Raw genomic sequence first — 23639 nt, 5'->3', positions numbered from 1 at the left:
AAGGCAGCGCGGGAAGCTGCAAGGACTTACCGAGCATGTTGCCGTTGTTACAAATACGTGTAACACTTCATTCATGCGGCTTAAGTCACATCGCTTTGCATATGGTGTGGTTTCAAGGAAAAAATTAAAATACGCCCACCACGATACACACATACATATATGACTGTACAAGTGCGCACATGGAAATGTTAACAAAACTTAGTGACAATCAAAATTCTCCACCGCAAAGGGTGCAGCACTACAAATTGGTTACAACTCTTGCAAGTGTAGTGGTGATGTTGCTCACACGCACACTATTTGCACGAGTATACGTAATTGCGCCTAAAAGTCCACATGCGAGTCGCCCATCGACACCATTGGTGTTAGCGTTCCGTTGTGCCATGCGAGGGCTGTTATTGCTATCGCCCCTGTTGCTCTTGAAATCGGTATCGATGTTGCTGCTTGTGCTCCTGTTGCTGCTTGTGTCCCTGTTGATGCGCTGCTATATTTGTAGCCATGTTGCCACACTGATGCGCTTTGTTGCTTTGCCATTAGCCTGCCGGCAATGGCTTTTGTCTTTTCCGTATAAAAGGACATGCTTTTCCACAGTTATCAAGCATAATTTCGGTGAACGTGGTAAAGCAAAGTACGCGCACAGCAAAAGACAAGCAACAAGCTAAATTGAGAACTTGTGACAATTTGTGACTTCACTCCTCGCTTTGCGCAAAGTACTCGTACTGCTCTAGTACTTGCACACCCATTTCGGCACAGTCACACATTCGTTCGGTGCTCTTTGTTTGTCTGCAAATTAGCGACGGTTATTTTTAAATATTTCGATTTTTTCTTCATAAACTTGTGACAATTGGAATTCAAAGTATTTTTTTTTTTTGTTTTCTCTTTTGTTTCACTATTTTTATCGCTGTCGGGTAGTTTTGTACGCAACAAAGGATTTATCAAAATGAAGTCTTTCGGCTGTTTGGATTTTATCATTTGCTCGACTGTGGTTGTTGTAGCTTTAGCTGGATTTTCTGAAGCTGGTAAGTGCGCAAAACTAAACTTGCACCTTAAAGGTGTTGTGAAAAGTTCTTTTGTCCAATAATACCAGCGATATTTGGTAATTACAAATAAAATTTTTGGCGAAGAATATTTGAAAGTGACAAAAGGAAAGTGTTGTGCAAACTTGTTCGTTCAATTGCAATACAAATAATATTATCCAAAGCGTCTAATTTTATGAAGAAAGTGCGATAATATTGAACTTAAAAAAGCAATTATATCACTTTTTCACAACTCAAGCGCTATTAAAAGATAGCATTTGGTGATGCCTGGTGAATGAGCCGCTGTCAATTAAGTGAGCCAAGTACATATTTTGGACATGGCCTTCAATTTTCCTAAAAATCGAGTTATTTTTGGTCCTGAGTATAGCAAGAAATAAACTGAAAATTTTTGGGAAAAAAATGTATAATTTGGAGATTAGTCAATGAAATTTTTGAAAAAAATTTAATAAATTTGAGATAATTTTTTAGAAAAAATTTTTTTTTGGAATTTTTATAGAAAAAAAATTTGTCTAGAATTTATTTGCATGAGTAAACGTAAAATTTTTTTTTCTAATTTTTTTTTTAAATTTATTAAGAAAATTTTTTGTTTTCTAAAAAATACTAATTTGGACAAAAATTTTTTTCTATAAAAATTCTAAAAAAACCATTTCCATTTTGGAAAAAAAATGTATAATTTGGAAATTAGTCAATGAAATTTTTGAAAAAAATTTAATAAATTTGAGATAATTTTTTAGAAAAAACTTTTTTCAAAAAGTGTTTTTATTGAAAAAAATTACTAAATTGTTAATTCGGAAGAAACAAATTTTTTTTAGTATTTGGTTAGAATGGAAAATGGTTTTTTAGAATTTAAAAACAAAAATTTTTTTTCCAAATTAGTATTTTTATAGAAACAAAAAATTTGTTTAGAATTTATTTGTATGAGTATGCGTTATATTTTTTTTCTAATTTTTTTCACAATTTATTTAGAAAATTCTTCGTTTTCTAAAAAATACTAATTTGGAAAAAAAATTTTTGTTTTTAAATTCTAAAAAACCATTTTCCATTCTAACCAAATACTAAAAAAAATTTGTTTCTTCCGAATTAACAATTTAGTAATTTTTTTCAATAAAAACACTTTTTGAAAAAAGTTTTTTAGAAACAAATTATTTGTTCAAAGTTTTTGGTAAAATATGTAAAACATCTTGCTGTCATTTTGAAAAAAAAAAAAATGTTTGAAGAAAACTTAATAATTTGAGATTAAATCAATGCTGAAAATCTTCTTATAGAGTTATTTAAGAGAAATATCGGCAGTAGTACTTTATATTTTATAATATTTTTGGGATACAATTTTTATAGACATTGGTTGTTTCTTCAAAATTAATATTTTAATAATTTTTTTAGTTAAAAATTTTTTTTTAAAAAAACTTTAGAAATGAGTTTGCTTTTTGCTCCAAATTTTGGTAAAAATTGGTGCTGTCTAATGTTTCTATAGATTTTTTTTAAAGTGGAAATGTTTCTATAGATTTTTTAAAGTAAAATATCTGCAAATCTACTTAACATTTTAATAATTTTTTGGGATGAAATATAAAAAAAAATTTTCTTTCAAAATAACATTTTAATACCTTTTTTAATAAAAATATTTACTGAAAAAAATTTTTTAAGAAGCAATTTCTAGTAAAAATGTGTGTTGTTATCATGTTTGAAAAAAAAGTTGTAAATTTTTTGAAAGGAATTTAATGTGTTTGAGATTTAATCAATGTGGAAAATATTCCTACAGAGGTTTTTAAAGTGAAATATCTGCCGCTTATTTAAGTGTTAAGTACAAACGCAAATATTTCATTGAATAAAACTGCAAAGTATTAAATTTTTTTCTAAAAAGAATTTTACTCAAAAGAATTATTAAAATGTTAGGTAAATAATTTTTTTGAGTAAAAATGCTTTTTCAAAAATTTTTTTTAGAAAAAAATTAAGTAGGAAAAAATGTAATATTTTGGAGCTTTATTCAATACAAACGCAAATATGTACTTAACACTAAAATAAATTTTTTGTATAAAAATACTTTTTTCGGAAACAATTTTTTTTTGTTCCAAATTTTTCGTAAAAATTCCTAATCTTGTAATTTTTGAAAAAAACAAAAAAAATGTATAAACTTTAGAATGAATCAATGTTGAAAATGTTCTAATAGAGTTTTTTAAAGTAAAATATATGCCATTCTATTTAACATTTTAATAGTTTTTTTTGGAAAAAAAAAATTTTTTTAACAAATAGAAACGATTCAAAATTTTTTTTTGTTTGTTCACAATTTTTACCAAAAATTTAAAGGTTTTAGAAACAAACAGAAACAATTAAAAAAAATGTTTCATTTGTTCAAAATTTTTACCAATTCTTTATGGTACGAGTATTTAGCATTTTAAGATCATATAATACTTTTTTTGGATTTTTTTTTAATAAATAGAAATAAAAAGAAGTTTTTATTTGTTCAAAATGTTTACCAAAAATTTAAAAGTTTTAGAAACAAACTGAAACAATTAAAAAAACAATTTTTTGTTTGTTCAAAATTTTTACCAATTCATTTTTGAAAAATAGCTTCCCTCCCTAAAGTATTGGAAAAACATTTTCCATTCACATTGCGCAATATTTTCACATCAATCTGAAGCTATTTTTCAAAATATTTCCAAAAAATTTTGAACTAAGAAATACAAATTCTTTACAAACTAAATTGTTTAAAGCGCATTTATCCAAAAAATTTGATGTTCAAAAACTTTATTCCAAAAATTTCAATACTAGGGTGAGCCTGATGTCAGTGGCTTCAAAAATAGGTGTCTTCTCTCTAATTTTTTCGAGGCGACAAAAGTGACACACAGGATAATCTTTTGCATTTATTTGAAGGCATGATTGAAGAGTAATAAACAATTTTTAAACATAAATAAAAGAACAAAATGGCGGACATATGAGGGATCTCGCACAGCTTCTCGTTGTGCGCTAGTAAAACGGCGTGTAAGATTGCGCTCGTAGTTTTCACCTAAAACACAAAAGAAAAATATTGTCTTATTCAGACGGCTTTCTTGCATATAATAGACTACTCTTTAATCTATCGATTGCAGTAAAAAAATCGATTTCTTGTAGCCGACTGATAAGAGGGCCCTCTTAAATATTTATTTAAACTCAAAAGACTACATTTTTTTCAACTTGACATGGAACATGAAATTTTGTGTTTTGTAGATTTTAAGAACCTCATTCTTGAAGCCTAATATTTAAGAGATTTTAAAATTAATAAAGGGATTTCCTAAGATTGGTGCAAGTTTTTGGAGATATTTACTTAGGTGCCAGTGGTAATCTAAAAACAAGACTCGTGAAATATGAAATTTAAAATTCTAAGCAAGGAGGAGCAGGAATCTTGATGCTCATGTAAAGTTTTTGTGAAATAAAAATTTATTTATTATTCTCATAAATAACTCACTTAAATAAGTTCAAAACATTTATTTTATAATAAATCGCTTTTGGTGTGCAGATAAAAATAGATCGAACTTTTTGAGCCATCAGACCATTTAAAAGGATTTTGCCATTACAATCGATTTTACAGAAAGTTATGTTAGGTAAAAAGTAAATCTCGCGATTGAACCAAATCTGACGATGTACATTGTGTAAAATAAGTACCCGGAATTTATAATTTGAACTCTCCCGGGAATACCTGACACTTCAAATTTGGTTTTTTCATGTTGGTACACATGTCCTTGAACGCACAAGCCTTATTAGAACGGGATCTATTACTTAGTGTGTTTTATTCTGCAGTCAAAGTGAGTTGATCTTTTGTTTACTTGGTGAATTTTACTATGGATTTTTGCAAAAAGAGCATCGGAAGGAGGTCTCTGAAGACATGGTTTCCCGAGCTAATACGGACCCTACGTTCATGAAACGCATAATAACTGGTGATGAGACATGGGTCTACGAGTACGATATGCAAACCAGTCAGCAATCGTCTGAATGGCGCTTCGAGAACGAGCCGTATCCAAAAAAACCACGCCAAAGCCGGTCAAAAGTGAAGGTTATGCTCACGGTTTTCTTTGATTACCAAGGCGTGGTGCACTCTGAGTTCCTTCCAGAGGGCCAAACGGTTAATAAGGAATATTATTTATCCGTCTTAAGGCGTTTACGTGAAGCCATTCGCCGTAAACGGCCCGAATTGTGGAAGGACAATTCGTGGATTCTGCACGACGACAACGCGCCATCGCACCGAGCCTTGATTGTACGCGAATACAAGACCAAAAACTTAATAAATACTATCGAACAGCCACCGTATTCGGCAGATCTCGCACCCTGTGACTTTTTTCTCTTCCCAAAACTAAAATTGCCACTTCGGGGAAGGCGTTTTGAGTCGATTGAAGACATTAAAAAAAATTCGTTAAAGGAGCTGAAGGCCATCCCGGCGCCGGCCTACCAGCGGGCCATGGATGACTGGGTTGTTCGTTGGAATATTTGTATCGGCTCAAAAGGAGCCTATTTTGAAGGCGATCCAACAAATAATGATGAATAATATGAAAAAATGTGTTTTTTTTTTAAATTCCGGGTACTTATTTTACACAATGTATAGGTACATCGCTTGTGTTTATTGACTATTTTGTGTTAATAGAAAGTTTTTGATCCTTATGGGGTCATCTGGATACTTTCTATATACAGTTGGGATGCACCAGATGAAGTCATGATGTTCTGAGAAATCGTAATTGTGGTGCAATTAATCGAATTAATAGGCTTCCAGGCAGTTATAGAAAAATACTTTGTTATATTCATTTCCACGCTCGCGATGTGGGATTTGAGAACTGAAAGGTTCAGAATATATCCCGTGGTGGCTAAATAAAAGAATATTATTCTTGACCCTACATGACCTATAACGGCCAGAAATATCTGGCTTACTTGATCTACCAATTAAAGAAAGATCTTGAACTTAAACTTATTGTTAGACTTCATTCTAAGCAGATACAATGCAAAAGGCGTTGCCTACTTGAATACCAATTCGATATCAATGAAAACGCCAATGGCATGGTTGGTTGGTTGAAGTGGTGAGTCACCAGGAATCAAATAAGCGCTTCCACACCATTTTCTCCACATCCTCTTTACCAACTTGTTTAACAGTTATTTACAGCAAGACTATATCCAGTCTGCGCAGTTGAGAAACTTTATATGGTATTCACGTCTATATCGGACAGCTCTTCGAGGTTTTTAAAAAACGATGTGCCAAGCGTTAACCTCCTCGCTTTCCCTAGGGCAGGGTGTTCACAGAGAAATTGGAAGATGGGTTTCTTTTTCTCCGGTTGATTACAACTATGGCAGTATATATTAAAAGGGATACCCATTTTGAGAATGCCAATGGTATACGCACACATATAAAAATAAGATGTCGAGTTCTATTGCTAATCAAATTATTTTTAAAATTTGGACTCATAATAAATGGACTGCACTATGCGTCGATGTGGCACAAAAAATATTCTAGAAGAAGACATACCTCGAAAACAAGAAAAATCGCAATGCGTAGCCAGTGAAAGCCAACATAAATTCTCATTAAGAGCTTCTAACAAAAACTATCGCTTGCATTTTATATTTGTGATGTTAAAATTTACAAAATTATGCTGTATCTTATGTGCTAGAGACTTTGATGATTAGCTTATTTATAGGCTTCATAACAAAATACACAAGTATAGAAATATATGAAATGAAAATAATTATTCGAAATGTCTGACACCCTAATCCTCTTTTAGAACTAAAATAATTAATAAAATATGATTTAAAAAATCTTATTCAAAAAAATATTTCTGTATCTAATCACTTTCGTTGCTCTACTGGCGTGCATTAATGTATTATCTTCGTGAAAAACCAATCTCGTGAAAGAGTTATTCTCAATTAACTGCATGAGAAACGGCTCTAGTATTCCAACGTACCACCCACTATCAATTAGAGACATGGAAAAGCGTATTCAAAGGGCTTGGGTATTAAAAATGCCTTCTAAAGCAAATAGAAGATTTTATGAGTATTTTATTGTGTATTTTCGAAAAATTGTCCCGCCACGTCAATACTAGATAACCACCGGTGCCACCTTTCTTTTCCGAAACTTTATCAAATTCAGGATACTCACGCAATTTGTGCCACCTTTCTTTTCCGAAACTTTGTTAAATTCGGGTTACTCATGCAATTTAATGTTTTATTTAAAGGTTTTGTATCAGCAAAGAAAAAAAATGATGAATTGAATTTCCATATCCCATATAATCCCATACATGTTTTGACAAATTTTGTCTATTTTACTTGTTGTTGCTTCATTTTTTTTTTTATTTGAGTGCTCCAACCAAACCCATATAAATCCAATTTTGAAATTGTATTATTAAATTGTAAATTAAAACACATTCCACAAACTTTCTAGAAAAAAAATTTCGTATTCAGTTGTATAACCCAATAAATTTTGTTTTACTAAAGCACAAATTTGTAGTTGCTCAAAAAGTAATTTGATTTTTTTAATATTTTTTCTTGACGGTGCTGCTCATTTTCTCCATATAAGAAATGTGCGACATTTTTGTGTTTTAAATAACTGTGTGGTACTCAAATTCCCCAACGAAAGTTTAGCTAAAGTAAAGCAACTAAACTAAAAAACAAAGAAATTTTACTGGCTTTTTGGAAAGAACTCTCAACCGAGGTTGGAGAATAAAGTGACCATTACAAAAGAGGTCTTAAACCGATTAGGACTTAAGCTAAACAACTGTGGAGAACAGCGAGCCACTTAAGTATTGAAATACTCCAAGGTTATCAATCGAAAACTCTAAGGCTCTAAGCAGGTGCCCTCGGGTATGTGAAAAACGACGAATTACATAAAGATCTCAGTATTCCATATGTTAAAGAAGAGATAATAAAAACTAGCAAAAAATATATCAAAGGCTTAATAGCCTCTTTAATACTTTAGCTATAAATCTATTAGATAATAGTCAACCTCTATGAGATTAAAACAATGTCATATATATATATTAAATTGGTCAAATAAATAGTAGTAAAGTCCCTAAACCAGAATAAGATATCTTGGTTAATCTCACTGGACCGCAACCATTCTTATTACGAACATAGGTTAAGTTTATACCAAATATTAATAGCATTCGCTTATTGTCGTAAATATAAATTTCAAATAAAATTATCATTAAAAAAACATATAGCCTAAGCAAAGTGTTGATCTTAATTTATATAAAAGTCTTCTGAGAACGTCACTAACATTAGTATAGTCTATAGTCTAAGATATGTTAACATTTAACTTGCCCGACGCGCATTACAGCGACCTTAGAAAAAAAAAAAATCATACTCTACATTATGTCATTTTTATTTCATTTTCATCAGGAAAATATTTCAAGGGGTAGTTTTAATTACATTTGCTTAACCGAATGAATGCACTCGGCCATTTTTCCAAAACCGACACTTCGATAAGGAGTGTAATCTTAATCCACATAAAGATGTATATTCAAGATATATTTTTTTAAAATTAGGAAGATTTATGCCACATTCAATTTTAAACAGAAAATACTTCGAGTTTTAGGCTTCTTTTAAAATTAAAATTGCATTCGTTTTTTATCTTTTCTTGTTAATCGCTTAATTCTGTTTACTCCACAAATGATAGTTTACTCAAATTTTGATGGATTTCAGGACTTATAAAATGAAAATACGAACCCAAATTACAACACCCCTGAACTCTAATTTGCCTTCTTCAGCTAGGAATTTTCTACGCAGCATGACAAAAACAATTGAGGAAGTGGTTTTTACTGATAATCCATGAAGAAAAGAATAAAGTTTTATGTCTAATGTTCACTTGTGATTAAATAGTTACTTAACACCAAAAATGTTGTTTTCGGTTGAAAAATCGTAGGGCTACGATACTGTTGCCCTATTGGCTTAGCTTCGAATCCCATTTTGTGGGTACAATATCAACTGGTATATAACTTTATTCCAATTAGTGGTCAGCTCACGGCAAACTTTCAAGTGTATGCGTGTTTTGAAAAAGTTTATCATAAATACCATCTACCATTGTGTAAAGTGTTCAATTGTTCACACAACGCTAACCGAAGTGTTTCTGGTTTATAGCGAAAAATTATAAAAATTAAGATACAGCTTCTTAAATATGGTTTTATTTATTTTTTGTGCTTAAAGCTGAATTTATAATATCGCGATATTCCTTAAAGCTAGATCCATTGACGCCCTTTTCAACTTTCTGAAAAATGCATGAGCAACCTAAAGATTTATACCTATGCTATTTTTATACTTTTGTTATTTTGGTTTTGGTTTGGTCATGAAATGTTCTGCTCCGTCATGTTTTTATCTTAAGTAATGCTATGTTTTTAGTTTGTTTTGATGTGTGTCCGTGCCCGCTGTTAAACTGTAATAGATAAAAATCAACGACGCCATGTTTCCTGGTCACCCATGGTGCAATTTCAGTTATAAGCCTATGGGTGCAACGCCCGTTCATTGATAGATCCCATTTCTGTTGTCATGCTATGTTTTGCTATGTTAATTTATGTTTCGGTATGTTACATTACGATTTGCTATGTTAGTAATATAAATAGTAATTGTATATTACATAATGCTATGTTTTAGTAATTAAGTTATTTTAGGTGTCGTTATATTTTGTTATGTTGCATTATGTTTGTTGCATTTTATTGTGTTATGTAAAGCTATGTCATTTTATGTTTTTTTATGCTATGCTATTTTCGTTGAGTTATGAAATGCTATGTTTTTTTATGTTTTGTTATGCTATGCTATTTTCGTTAAGTTATGAAATGCTATGTATTTTATGTTTTGTTATGCTATGCTATTTTCGTTGAGTTGTGTAATGCTATGTTTTTTTATGTTTTGTTATGCTATGCTATTTTCGTTGAGTTATGTAAAGCTATGTTTTGCTATATTATTTTCTGTGATGTTATGCAATGTCATTTTATGTTATGTTATTTAATGTGTTGTTAAGTTTGGGTATGTTGTACTACGATTTGATCTGTTAGTAATATATATAACTAGAAATTTTGTGTAATGCAAAACTATGTTCTGATACGCTATTTTATGAGTTGTCATATTTTGATATTTTATGTGGCGTTATGTTATTTTTTGTTGTGTTATGTAATGCTAGTTTTGCTATGTTACTTTATGCGTTGTTATGTTATGTAGTGCTATTTTCTGTTATGCTATGCTATGTTTTGCTAAGTTACTTTAAGCGTTGTTATGTTATGTAGTGCTATTTTCTGTTATGTTATGCAATGCTGTTATGTAATTAATATGTTGACATGTTTTGTTATGTCGTTTCCTGCTATGCTATTTTCTGTTATGTTGTGCTGTACTGCTATGATATTTTATGTATAGCTATGTTTTGGGGTGGTTAGTGGTGAAGTGATGCGTATAACACAGCCACTCCTTTCCATTTCACAACCTCCTCCCACTGTCTTCGACTTACTGTTCCAGACTTGGTTTTGCTAACGAGGCTCTGTCCATCAGCGAGAAAGAAATTCCTTCGCCTTTGCCAGCCTATTGACATAGCCGGCAGCCTCGGCCCCATGATCGGATGCAGAAGGCCATTCACCTATATATATATATATAATTGGCGCGTACATCCTTTTTGGGTGTTTGGTCGAGCTCCTCGTCCTATTTGTGGTGTGTGTCTTGAAGTTGTTCCACAAATGGAGGGACCTACAGTTTCAAGCCGACTCCGAACGGCAAATATTTTTTATGAGAAAATTTTTCATGGCAGAAAGACACTCGGAGTCTTGCCATTGCCTGTCGAAGGGTGACCACTATTAGAAAAATGTTTTTCATAATTTTGATATTTCACCGAGATTCGAACCAACGTTCTCTCTGTGAATTCCGAATTGTAATCACGCACCAACCCATTCGGCCAACCTACGCCGGCCGCCATTCACCGACCCATTTAAAATTTCTATTTTACTGAAACCGGTGAGGTCTTATGTTTCACCTGGGAACCACGGGAAAGTATGTATTATCTATGTATATAATCCTACTTTGTGTGTTATTTTTTTTTGTATTATATTTTTGGGTTTTTTTTTTTTATTTTTTTATTTAGTCTATTCTTACAGAATAGAGAAAATTAAAAAAGGCTAGTAATTAAACTGCAGAGAATTTATTTAAAAATACTCAAGAAAGTTTACTTTGAAAATGTAAAAACGTTATGTTACTCCATGTATGTTTTGTTATGTTACATTATGTTTAAAAATCCACTAAAATACATTTTTTTTTAATATTCCACTCATAAATTAGAAACGAAACAGTAACGACTTCAGAACCATGGCTCTAGTGCTTGTGAAACATTTACAAAACCCTGCATTCAAAATTTTAAAATGTAATATTATTAATTAATTATAATATATCGAATTAATATACAATCCACTCATGATTCAATACTTTATTTCGTTCATAATGAATTTCACAAAACTCTTGCAAGACTCGCTTTCATAAATCGGAAAACATTTGACAAACATTTTTCTTTTAAAGTGGTGGTACTTTAACAATCAAAATCACGTCAGAGACGCAGACAGAGTGAAAGAACCCAGAAGCATTACAATTGGGTCACACTTACCTACATTTAGATCACTTCTCTTGTACCCAAGAGAATACACAGAAATTTCAACAATTCCTCCCAAATGATAAATGAGGTTATGAAATTAAAATTGTTAACATTTTTATTTTAATAGGTATGGATTAAACAAACATATCTCTCCAGCAAGCGTCGTTGAAACACGAAGCTATAAAACTTTACTACAGCTAGAAAAGTCAATTATGAGTACTTTACAATTATAAGCACACAATTTTCTTTGGATGGAAGAACGCCCACTCTGCATATTACAACACTTAAAACTAATAACGACATCAATTCAAAACTTCCGTGCATATAACTATTTGCCCCATATTTCTCCCAGTTAGCTAGTAAAACGTGCTTGTAATGTTCCTTTAAAAAAAAAAATTATAGCCATTTCATTCAAAATCTTACTCAGTTCTATTCGTCAACAAATCTGCGACCTGCAAATTTAAGCACAATCGGCAAGCAGCGCAATTCTAAAATAGTCAAACAGTGAGATTAACCACAATTTGACGTGAACCATTAAGAAATAGATCAAACATTTCATGCTATTATACTACAATACCTACACACACACTTGCAAATATATTGGCAAACATCAATCGCTCTGCAGGCTACTGAATTCTCTTGGCATCACCAACAGCGCACTCCGGCAGCCAGCCACTGCGTATAAGCAACACCATTTCCTTAGCATGTCCGGCCAATATGGAAACGAACTGTGGAGTATTTAGACGATGTTTGCATTCTTCTTTGTTTTTCCAGCTAATGCTACAAATAGCATAAGTTGTGTACATTTTCACCTATTTTTCTTCCGGAATTGGTGACATCAATGCTAATGCGGATACTTCTGCTGTTATAATGGCAGTTGCTTGTGTTGTTGCTGAGATTGTTCGTGCTCGTAATTTGTTTAAATTTAGTGTTGAATTTGCATAGATTTCCCATGAAAACCAGGTTAAGCTTAGTTGATTGCTTTAAATTGCCTTAACACAGTGACAGTTGCGGAAATCTGCAGCAGAGTTTCATTTGCATCTACGGCACTTCGTTTGGAATCCACCTGAGTGCTTACCAACCAGCAGCTATTTTCACTTTGCTTACATTAATTAATTATTATACGGATAGAAATATTTATCTTTTTAATTAATTTAAAAAAATCAAAAGTACTGTATTTTAGTGGTTGTAAGCAAACGTAGTTCGTAAAAGATGATGCTATGAAGCTTTCGTCGTTGGTTGGATGAAATTTTCCAAATTTACGATTTGGTATTCTGGTGTGGCCAACATTTCCCTTTGAAACCACTAAAATCATACCACTAAGCCCAGTGAGTGGCATGCGTTAGAGGGACAATTGCAGTGGGAAGGCGCCACTTCCTTTAAGATACCATCAAAGTTAAAGCACATAATTATCGAGGTACATGACGAGCACCACCCTCATTATTATTTAGAAAAGAAACCCTGGATGAGCATAAAATTAAGAAATTATGTTGGCTCTTGCCCGGTATTAATACACTGGGTAAAATACGACCTGAATGGCAACTTTATTTAAGATGTTTCAAATTGTCCGATTTGGGTCAAATATGCACAGTTTTGTTTTATAATTTAATGCCACTTTAAAGGTTGCTTCATAATGCCACTCTCATGGAAGTCTTTGTCCTTATTGCCGAAAACTGTACTAATTGATTTTAAAAATCTTCTCTTGATACCAATTTCTTATCACTCAGGAAGTTTTATAATGAGAGAAAAAGGTGGTAGTTGCTTGGTACCAGGTGCGGACTATATGGTGGATGTGTTAAAACTTCTCAATCAAACTACCGGATTTTTTGGCGAGTCACTAGAGACGTGGGTGGTCTTGTGTTGTTCTGAAGGAACACAACATCTCCACTGTTTGCTAATTCTGGTCGTTACTGCTCTATAGCTTGTTTCAAACGGTTCAGTTGTTGAATTTGTCTGAATTTAGTGTTTGGCCATACGGTTCATAATAAGTGATCCCTTTCAAGTCCCAACAAATACACAGTAGAGCCTTCGTGGATGTTAGTCCTGTTTCGGCCACCATTTGAGCTACTTCATCATGCTTTGCCCATATTCCTTTTCATACAATATTGTATGACCCCATGACTTCATATCTCATCACCAGTCACCATCCGTTTAAGAAATGGGTCGGTTTCATTCCATTTGGCCAAGGCTTAGTAGATGAAAATTCGATTCATCTTGTTGTTTTTTGGTGTTAATTGGTGTGACACCTAAACATCGACCTTTATTTGAATCCAACTTTGCGCAAACATTTTATAACTGCTTATGGTTGATCCTTAGCTCCTAGGCGATGCTTCGACTACTAACATGTCGTCGATCAACTTCGATGTTTCTGTGATTTTTCCGATTCTTTCAACATTAGTGACATTTTCTTATACATCAAAAATACCTGAAAGAAATCGACGAAGCTAAATTTTCACGTCATTGGCTGTTGCATATCGGCGCCACAAACACCATTCACAAAAAAAAGCTGTAAAATGTAACGAATCTTCTCTTTGTTGACATCTTGTAACCCCAAACTGTTGTTGTTGTTATTGTGGAAGTGATTGAGTATTTCCACTGAAATAATCGTAATTACCTGCTTGGTTTCACAATCTCAGTCGGTGCTTTATCTTTCTACTGCTCAGCATTCACAGAGGAAGCAGCTGCATTGCTTGAAGCGGCACTTTATGACAAAAGCGGCAAATTCATTATTTGCAGCGATAGTAAATCTGTAATCGAAGCTGTATTGAACCATTCTAACGAGACTCCATTAAACACCGAAATCCGAAATAATATCTTATTAAACAAAACCCACATGAGTTCCGGGTCATGCTGGAATACAGGGCAATGAGTGCGCTGATACCAGAGCCAAAGACGCCGCTCAAGAACCCTTTCACTTCAGCGCACATTTTGCTATCAAAGAAAAACTATACTGTAATATACTATACTACATTTACTATACAGAAAATGTACTAAAATATCTTCAGGAAACGTACAATAGTGATTGGATTAATTACCAACACCACTACAAATAGTACAATCCTACTGGCATCAACCCCATATATCCTACATACACGTCTTCGAATCGGTCACGCTATAGCCACTCATGTTCACAGCCTAAACGGCACAGTCAAACCAGACTGCCCTTTTTAAAACTAACACGACTACTCGATAGCACACCTCCTCGATACCTGCCCAGGATTGGAATACACTAGAAATTTAATGCATCCTAATCTTGAACTTTCAAATCAATAGCATTAACTTAATTTGAGAATGTATTAAACTAACTAAATTAGAACTTTAACTTTTCGCGAAAAGTATATAAAGGGTGGTTAAGTTTCATGAGCCGGTGTTGATTTTGAATAAAATACAATTCTTTTAAGAAATTATTGTCAGTTCTCTTTATTATGATAATATTGATATAGCTCAATTACATATAGAACAAAATATCGGCCAAATGGCTGCCGCGGTCTCGGCGGCACACCTCCATCCGACGGTCAAAATTTTCGTTGACGTTGAGGCATAATTGAGGTTTTATGCCGTTAATGTGCCGAATTATCTCATCCTTTAGCTCTTGAATTGTTGCTGGCTTATCGATGTACACCTTTTCTTTCAAATATCTCCAAAGAAAGAAGTCCAACGGTCTCAAATCTCATGATCTTGGCGGCCAATTGACATCGCCGCGACGTGAGATTATTCGGCCATCAAATTTTTCGCGCAAAAGAGCCATTGTTTCGTTAGCTGTGTGACAAGTAGCATCATCCTGTTGAAAACACATATCGTCCACATCCATATCATCCAATTCGGGCCACAAAAAGTTTGTTATCATCTCACGGTAGCGAACACTATTCACAGTAACTGGCTGACCGGCCTCATTTTGGGAAAAATACGGCCCAATGATGCAGCCGGCCCACAAAGCGCACACAGCCACTCTTTGTGGATGCATTGGTTTTTCGGCAATCACTCTTGGATTATGATTCGCCCAAATGCGGCAATTCTGCTTATTGACGAATCCACTGAGGTAAAAATGTGCCTCATCACTGAAGATGAAGTTCGCGATATGCATTTTGATTTGAACGCAGGTTTTCATAATAAGCCTGAGTAACTTTAACGCGTTGCTCGATTGTGTGTCTATCCATGGTTAAAATTGAATTAGTCAGAAATAGAAAAGTGTCAAATGAAATGTACAAAAAAACTTAACGTTTAAGTGTGGTTTACATTCAATATTGGCTCTTGAAATGTAACCACCCTTTATAAAGTTAAAATCCACTCAAACTCACGCTGCCCACTCATCTGCTAACACTTCTTGAACTATCCTCTCCTGATTATTTCGTAAGTGGAATAGGTATAAATAACTGTTACTCTTTTAAATAAATAAAAAAATAGTAATTATTAAATTTGTAACCATTTTTACAATATTTTTCTGTTACCTATTGGTGGTCACTTTATACATATACCTTTATGGATGCTTGGCCGTGCTCCGCCTCCTTTTCTTGGTGTGCAACTTGATGTTTTCCACAGATGAAGCGACCTGTTGTTTTACGCCGCCTCCGAACGGCAGATGATATTTTTTGAGTAGCTTTATTGTAATAAAAAAGAATAAAATTTTGTATTAAAATACAAAAGTCGCACAATAATTCACATAAATTGAATTCGCAAAAACGGCCTGGTCTCCCACACTCCAACTTGTTTCATCTCGATTCGATTCAAAAAAAATATTGTTTATGTTATTTTATTGTCAACAATTTATAAATTTGTGATTATGCCATACTTACTAAAGTGAGCACAGCCTTCAATTGCAAAGGGTGGTCAATTTAGTGGCATCGGAAATGAAACAACGAAAATTCGAATTCTTTATTATTTTTCTGTAGAACCATTCACGACATTTTTTTTTTAAATCCCTTTCAAGCAACTACGTCATCAATCAGCCATCCGGAAACATCAATTGTGAGTAACTCGCTGGAGGACTTCGGTGTGTGTCTCGTGAATAACTTTATATTGTTGCCTTCCAATGCGTCAATGCCTTGGGCTGTATGGCAAGTAGCTCCGTCTTCTTTGAATTGCCAGATAGATACCTATGAAATAAGACTTTCAGCTATTAGTCCATAGATGTCGCTAGGAGTATTTTTAAACCTTCCCAAATGTCTTGTTTTTTTCGTCTGTCATCTGTCAACAATATTCAGTTCATTCTTGTTTACGTTTCATACAACAATGCTTTTTTGTCGCTCTTAAAAATGTCGAATTTTGTGCCTTCAAACTACGATTTGCGGACATCATTGGTTTTCTGTTATCAATTGAAGAAAAACCCTTCTCAAACTCATCAAATGCTTATAGAAGTTGATGGTGGGCATGCTCTAAGTAGAGCACAGTGCTTGTGGTGGTTTGAAAAATTCCGAAGTGGTGATTTTAGCGTGGAGAACGAGGACCGTGGCCGGCCACTGAAAAAGTTTGAGGATGCTGAATTGCAAGCATTGTTGGATGAAGATGATGGTCAAACGCAAGAAATGATGGCAGACCAGTTGGGAGTGGCCCAAGAACCCATTTCCGAACGTTTGAAAGACATGGGCATGATTTTAAAGGTCTGAAAATAAGTGCCGCATGAACTGACTGAAAGGCAGAAAGAGAACCGAAAAGCACTTGAGAAATGCTGCTCTCCCGGTTCAAAAGGAAGTCTTTTTTGCATCGAATCGTTAAGGGAGATGAAAAATGAACAGCACTCCACACCGAAAACGCCCAGAATATGCCAATCGGCGTCACAAAGTAATTTTTCTTGATGACAATGCACCGCCACATGAAACAAGAGCGACCCGGGAATTGGTGGAGACGTACGATTGGGAACCTGTGTTGCATGCGACTTACTCACCAGACTTGGCGCCTTCCACAAATTGCCTGATAGATGAGAAAAATGTGTCGCTAGCTATGGCTATTATTTTCAAATTAAATTTGTAACCATTTTTTGTTAATAAACGTTTGAAATTGAAAACTATATCTCATTTAATAGGTATCTTCCTGGTAAATGTTGTGGAGATCACAAGCTTCAATTTCTCACATCGAAAAGTCGTTTATACTTTTATCATGGCGCGATAGCATTCACCATGCAATGTTACATTGGCACCAGCTGATGATTCCTCCAGCCCATAGACCGCTCCAAACGGTTGTTTTAATTTCATTGAATGTAATGGCCATTCTTGAATGGCTTTGGGTTGCTTTTCAACACAAATACGGCAATTTGGCTTACTGACGTAGCCATTAATCCAAAAATGGGCCTCATCGTAAACAAAACCCTTACATCATAAGATGGCCTGAGAATGCGCTATGAACACTTTTTACGAAGTGTCGATTTTCGTGATACAATTTTATGATTTGTAAAAGTTGTTGAGGCGAAAGTCTTTCCATGATGAAATGCCCATTGGAAAAAATACCTCCAATCTGTTTACCCTTTACATCTGCCTTTGCAAAATTATTTTCCGTCGATTTATCGTCATAATTTAAATACTCCCAGTCCGCCAATCGCCATGAATACGCACTGGAGAATAGAGCAACACATTTGCATAGTAAAAAATCTTTTCTATATTCGAATGCAGAAATACATATGTATGCACACACACACACAAGCGCGCAAGCATTCGAATCATGGATATCTTCTGTACAAATTCGTTTATTTATTTATTTTCCAATTCGCAAACTCAAATTCGCAGCCCGCAAATTTTCGATTTATTTACTTAACATTTAAATACAGCAATAAAGCCAATAATAATTTGTATACCAAAATGCTATCTATTACAGAGTTGGAGCAAAAAAATCGTCGTACGGCCGGCGGACCTTCCGGGCTCATAGCATTCCCGCGCGTCGGCCGCAGCGATCCCAGCCTGGTCAATAATTTGCATGAGGCTGACATTTCAGCGTTCAGCGACAACATGTACCCGGCATCTGTGGAAGACTACGAAGGTAGGTTTGCTAATGCATAATAATGAAGTTGTCAGAGTGTGCGTAAAAATGCTAATTGATTTGACTTTTTATTGAAAAAAACAAAAACAGTTGAATATCCAAAAAGCGAAATAAAACGCGCCAGTTTGATTGCTTTCCCACGTGTGGGACGCAACGACGCGCAATTACGCAAATGGGCGCGCATTATGGCGCTACAACAGGCGCTGAACAAGGGCACCGGCCCCAGCGCTACCTCTGGGCTTTGGTTCGGCCCGCGCTTGGGTAAGCGCAGCGTTGACGCACAACAACACCAACAGCCTAAGTCAACTAGCAGCGGCCAAAAGGAGCTCTATTAAGCAGCAACGCATAAAGCCGTGCAAGTTAAAGCAAATAACAACAACAAAAATATACCAACGACGTTGACGAAACTGCGCACAAACGTTTAGGACGACGACTATGGATCTAACGAAACCCAATTACCAGTTACCCAATTGTAAAGTTAGCGAATATTGAATGGAAGTGAGCATAAGTTTTATGCAAAAATAAACAAACACAACTTTTTTTTTAGAAATGTAATTTATAAGAAAAATGCGTAAAAAATGTACCTAAGTAAAAAATAAAAATAATAATTAAGGCGAAAAAAGATTTTTCGTGGACACAAAGCAGGCAGAACGCATGGCAGCACGTTCGGAGGCTACGATAAAAAAAAAATTTTTAAATAATTTATAAAGAGATCAATTTTTAAATTTATTGGCTTTGTAAAATATGCGCTCCCAATTTATGCCTCATTTTATATATTTGTTGTAAAAATAGAAAAAAATGTATTTAATAAAATTTGACGAAGAAAACAACTTATGTATGTAACCAAAAGTGCATAAAAAACATTTAGTAAATAAAAATAAATAAAAATAAAAATAAAAAATTTAAATTGCTTTCATTGCAAAAGTGTTGTTTTTTTAATATCTTCTTCAACTGGGCTGGTGAGGACTTTCATTGGAATGCAGCGGCGGAAACACCGGCGGCAACAATAAAACCAAACTCAGATATGTGTATGTGTGTGTACTTATCTCTCCACTTCATTGCTAAGCGCACACTCCACTACACACACAAACACCCACACGAACAAGCGCACGCAAGCACCGAAATGCATTGCAATGAAAGTCCTTTTGAAATTGAAATAAAACGCAACACATTTGCAATGGCACGGCAACAACACGTCACAGTGACTGCATCGACAACTGCGACTTCGTCAAGGAATTTAAAATCAAAAAGTTGCAATGGCACAAAAATTTAAACAAAAAAGTACGAGCAAACGAAGCGTTTCAAAAACCCAAAAAAAACCAAAAAAAAAAAAAAAAATATAACAAAAAAACCCAAATTCAATGAGGAAAGCCAAAAACTATGACAAAAATGCCTAATAAGAATTATACAAAACTGTCTTGAAATACACGAAGGCGTACGCGACCACAAAATTTATTAAAAATGATTATTTACTTACATATGTATGTACACATACAACAAAGCGAAATGATAACAAAAAAAAAAACAATATAGCGAAATTATATTAATATTTTTAAATCAGTATTATTGTAATTGTTATTTTTTGACAAACTAAATAAAAAAGAAAAAAAAAGTATTTTATTTTATTGCAATTAATAAAAAGGCACTCAAAATGGTGCAAAATACATTTTTAGTTTTTTTTTTTTGTGCCAAGAAAATATCAAATTTTTTTCCCATAATATACGTAGGTTAGGTTAGGTTAGGTTGAAGCGGTTGTCCTGTGGGACACACTCAAGCTCATAACCCATTGTGATGCCGCGTGGGGAGCTTGTCCCTATATCTCCTAAAACCAGTGTGTGCTTTTCAAAAATTTTAAAATATCTCTGATTTCTATAGAACTGAGGTCTTCTAACTCATTAAAAAATTGTCTACCCAGAATAGTGAACCTGCGGCTGGATAGAGCAGGACAGTGGCACAGTAGGTGCGAGACTTCTACAAAAGTCATGTGTTTGCACACCCATCCTTTGGGCGTGTCTACCTATTAGGCAGTGCCCCGCTATGACTGAGATCAATGTGCTACGACTGTGTTTATTTTGGCTTAGCAGATATTCTCTGCGTTTAGCATTTAGAGTCGCCCACAGTTGACGAGCGTTTTTTCAGGTGGCTTCATTACGAAATCTTTCGTTTGCTTTCTTTACGATTTCTACAAGGATGAGTAGCTTACACGTTTGCAAGGATATACCTATATCATTATCTGCGTACTCATCTGTCAATTTAGTGTCGAGTCTCGCTAGTTCATTGGCTCTAAAGTTACCCTCAATGTCACGACGGCCAGGAACCCATGTTACCTTAAGGTGAAATGACTCAGCCATCTCGTTAAGAGATGTGCGGCATTTCATAGCTACCTTGGAGGTTGTCGACTGTTTTGTGAGGGATTTTTTCGCCGCTTGGCTATGAGTGAAAATGTAAATATCATTTCCGGATGTCGCATCACACTGTATCACTGTCGCGGCTTTTATTATTGCCATCAGTTCAGCCTGAAAGACACTACAGTAGTCGGGGAGCCGAAAACTGAAGGAAATCACCAGATGTTCGGAATATACACCTCCACCCACCCTTCCCTCGAGCTTTGAACCATCTGGGTGTATATGGATGGACTCGCCCTGTCTCACATTGTCCCGTTCCCACTCTTCGCTTGAGGGTAGGAGGGTCGTAAACGATGTAATGGCAAGTATAGGCGGGAGTGTATAGTCCACCAGTCCGGGAAGCTCCAAAGTGCCAGCCAGGATTTTACCGTGACCATAATCCGTGTTTGACCACTTATTTAGTAGTGTTCAGCCTTATTGCCGCACTGCGTTCGTTATATATTGCCTGCAGATCTACCGGAAGGAAGTTTAATGTCGCATATAATATTTTCGATGGTGTGGTTGACATGGCGCCGGTTATCAGAACAGATGTTAGTCTTTGAACATTGTCAAGTTTCTTGATGTTCACGCCCTTCTGAATGGCATCCCACCATATTACAATACCATAGTAGAGAATTGGCCTGACCACTGCTGTGTAGAGCCAATGTATCATTCTGGGTTCCAATCCCCATTTCTTCCCAATAAGCCTTCCGCAGGAGGACATTGCGGTCATAGCTTTGCGTGCTCTGTCTACGACTGTGAGCTCCCAATTTAGCTTCCTATCTAGTACAAGTCCTAGATATTTTGCCCTTTCTGTTACTCTAAGTGGTTTCCCTCCTAGGAATATTTGTTGAAGTACAGGTGTTTGGTGTTTCCTACTGAACAGTATCTGATCCGTTTTTTCCGGATTTACTTCTAGTCTTCGACTTTTACACCAAAGTGATAATCTGTTCAGAGATCTTTGTTGGAGATCACATAATGTTGGAAAGTAATATACGTAGATTGTGTGAAAAGTCCGCGCAAGTCCATCTCTCTCTCATTGACAGGGCGATGTGTTGCGTTAGAAGCGGCGCTTGGAAGAACACACAGCCAGATTTCAGCCAGATCGGCCGATTTCATTGGGTTTGGCAATTGTTTGAATCGAGAAAATCGAGAGAATAACTATTTTTCAAACTTATACAAATCCTATTATTCGGAAGGAATCAGCCAACAAGAACAGCGTTAAACGATGTCTATAAGCCTAAGAGGAGACTAAGTTGAAAGGATTCTCTCGGCCAAACATCTCACGCATCACTGCAACCCTTACAGGCCATTGGAAAGTAGGGGATCACGCAGCCAGGCTCAACCTTTCCTTCAATCCCATCTGCAAAAGCTGGCAAACGGAAGGCGTGAAGGAAAGTCTTTTCCACTACTTATGTGAATGTCCAGGGCTAGCTAGGGCACGACTCCGCTTCTTTGGTAAGCCTTTCCTGCAGCAAATTAATGAGATCTCAGACATCGAGATAAAGAATTTGCTGCTATACTTGGACCTCACTAAAAGGATCTGACTTAGAACAACAAAAAAAAACATCATCACACGAGGGCAGTGGTAGTAAAACCGTGCTGGGCACTAATTAGGATTACTTCAGTGGAAATACTCAACCACTTCAACAACATATTTATAGAAAAAAATTACAAAAAAGTTCAATATAAGATATTTCACAAAAACCCATAAGAACATTTTGAACATTGAATAAATCTCAAGAATATCAATCATTAAACTGCTTATTCATGAAGCCATAATTCAACGTAATGTAAGGAGTCTAATTTGCACCCTTTGGCAGCCATCTGGAGCTACTTAAAAAATCGGTGATGCCCTCTTCGGAAAGATACTTTTTATTTTTGAGCAAATTCTCGATCGGGCCAAATAGGAACAGTTAGAGGGCAACTGGACTATTGACGGCCTTCCGATGCCTCATGAGATTGAGCATTATTGGAATGAGCCCGAGACAGCCCATCCTTTAGTTGACGTTTCTACGCAAACAGACAAAATCTTTTTTTAATTAAAAAGTGTAGTTTTATTTGAACGAATTGTGATTTACATATATCGCTTATCACCATCATTTGATTTCCAAAATTTGTTAAAGTTAACATTACCTTACTCATCTCGGAGTTCCTGGTCAAAGTGGCACAGCTAGAAACTGCCGGGCTCATGAGCCAACTAGGCAGGATACCCTCGATATGGTTTCCCGCGAAATGAAAGGATTGAGGTAGCTTTCAAAGCATGCGATCCTCTCCTGAAAAGATATGCTTCGCGTCAACTCAAACGCTGGGTAGTGCACAGATGTGTAAAGTCGCGAAATTCTTCTATCCATGGGTATATCGAAGGCATTCCAAAGAACTTCTAAAACTAGCAAAACCACAGGTTTTGATTTGTGTGGGTATATTTGCCGAATATTGGCCGTTGGGTATTCATGCGGTGAGATGGCACTGATTCAAGTCTTTTCTGTGGCAACTGATTTTGGCACTCATTTTTTGTTCCACCTGCGGATATAGCAGTTTTAGGTATCACACACATGGCGAATTTTATCAGTCGCTTGAAGCGGTTAACGTTATTGTATTTAGCAACCGTTTGGACATCATCCTTCTCTAATACAAAACCACTGTACTTCTGTTTTCGCCTTTCCTTTATTCCTTTATATGGCTTCACCG

General features: G+C 35.1%; 1 protein-coding gene across 1 annotated transcript; it reads left to right on the top strand.

Annotated features, from left to right (window-relative positions):
• The first annotated feature begins 601 nt into the window (after positions 1-601).
• On the top strand, positions 602-20159 carry LOC128860182 (cardio acceleratory peptide 2b). The gene is made up of 4 exons (XM_054097483.1): positions 602-625; positions 910-1016; positions 18403-18564; positions 18655-20159. The coding sequence occupies exons 2-4, from the start codon at positions 938-940 to the stop codon at positions 18897-18899; spliced, it is 486 nt and encodes a 161-aa protein (XP_053953458.1). The 5' UTR covers positions 602-625; positions 910-937; the 3' UTR covers positions 18900-20159.
• Positions 20160-23639: the final 3480 nt, after the last annotated feature.

This window comes from Anastrepha ludens, chromosome 2, assembly GCF_028408465.1.
Source record: "Anastrepha ludens isolate Willacy chromosome 2, idAnaLude1.1, whole genome shotgun sequence".
In the NCBI taxonomy this organism is placed as follows: Eukaryota; Metazoa; Arthropoda; class Insecta; order Diptera; family Tephritidae; genus Anastrepha; species Anastrepha ludens.
Note: the sequence above shows the minus strand (reverse complement) of the source record. Positions and strands in the feature narration are given on the sequence as shown.

What these genes read in the sequence shown, in the direction of transcription:
- LOC128860182 (XM_054097483.1), top strand. Translation starts at nt 938, where the DNA reads ATGAAGTCTTTCGGCTGTTTGGATTTTATCATTTGCTCGACTGTGGTT. An exon ending in AGCTGGATTTTCTGAAGCTG is followed by an intron (nt 1,017 to 18,402) that starts GTAAGTGCGCAA and finishes TATCTATTACAG; the next exon opens with AGTTGGAGCAAAAAAATCGT. An exon ending in ATCTGTGGAAGACTACGAAG is followed by an intron (nt 18,565 to 18,654) that starts GTAGGTTTGCTA and finishes AAACAAAAACAG; the next exon opens with TTGAATATCCAAAAAGCGAA.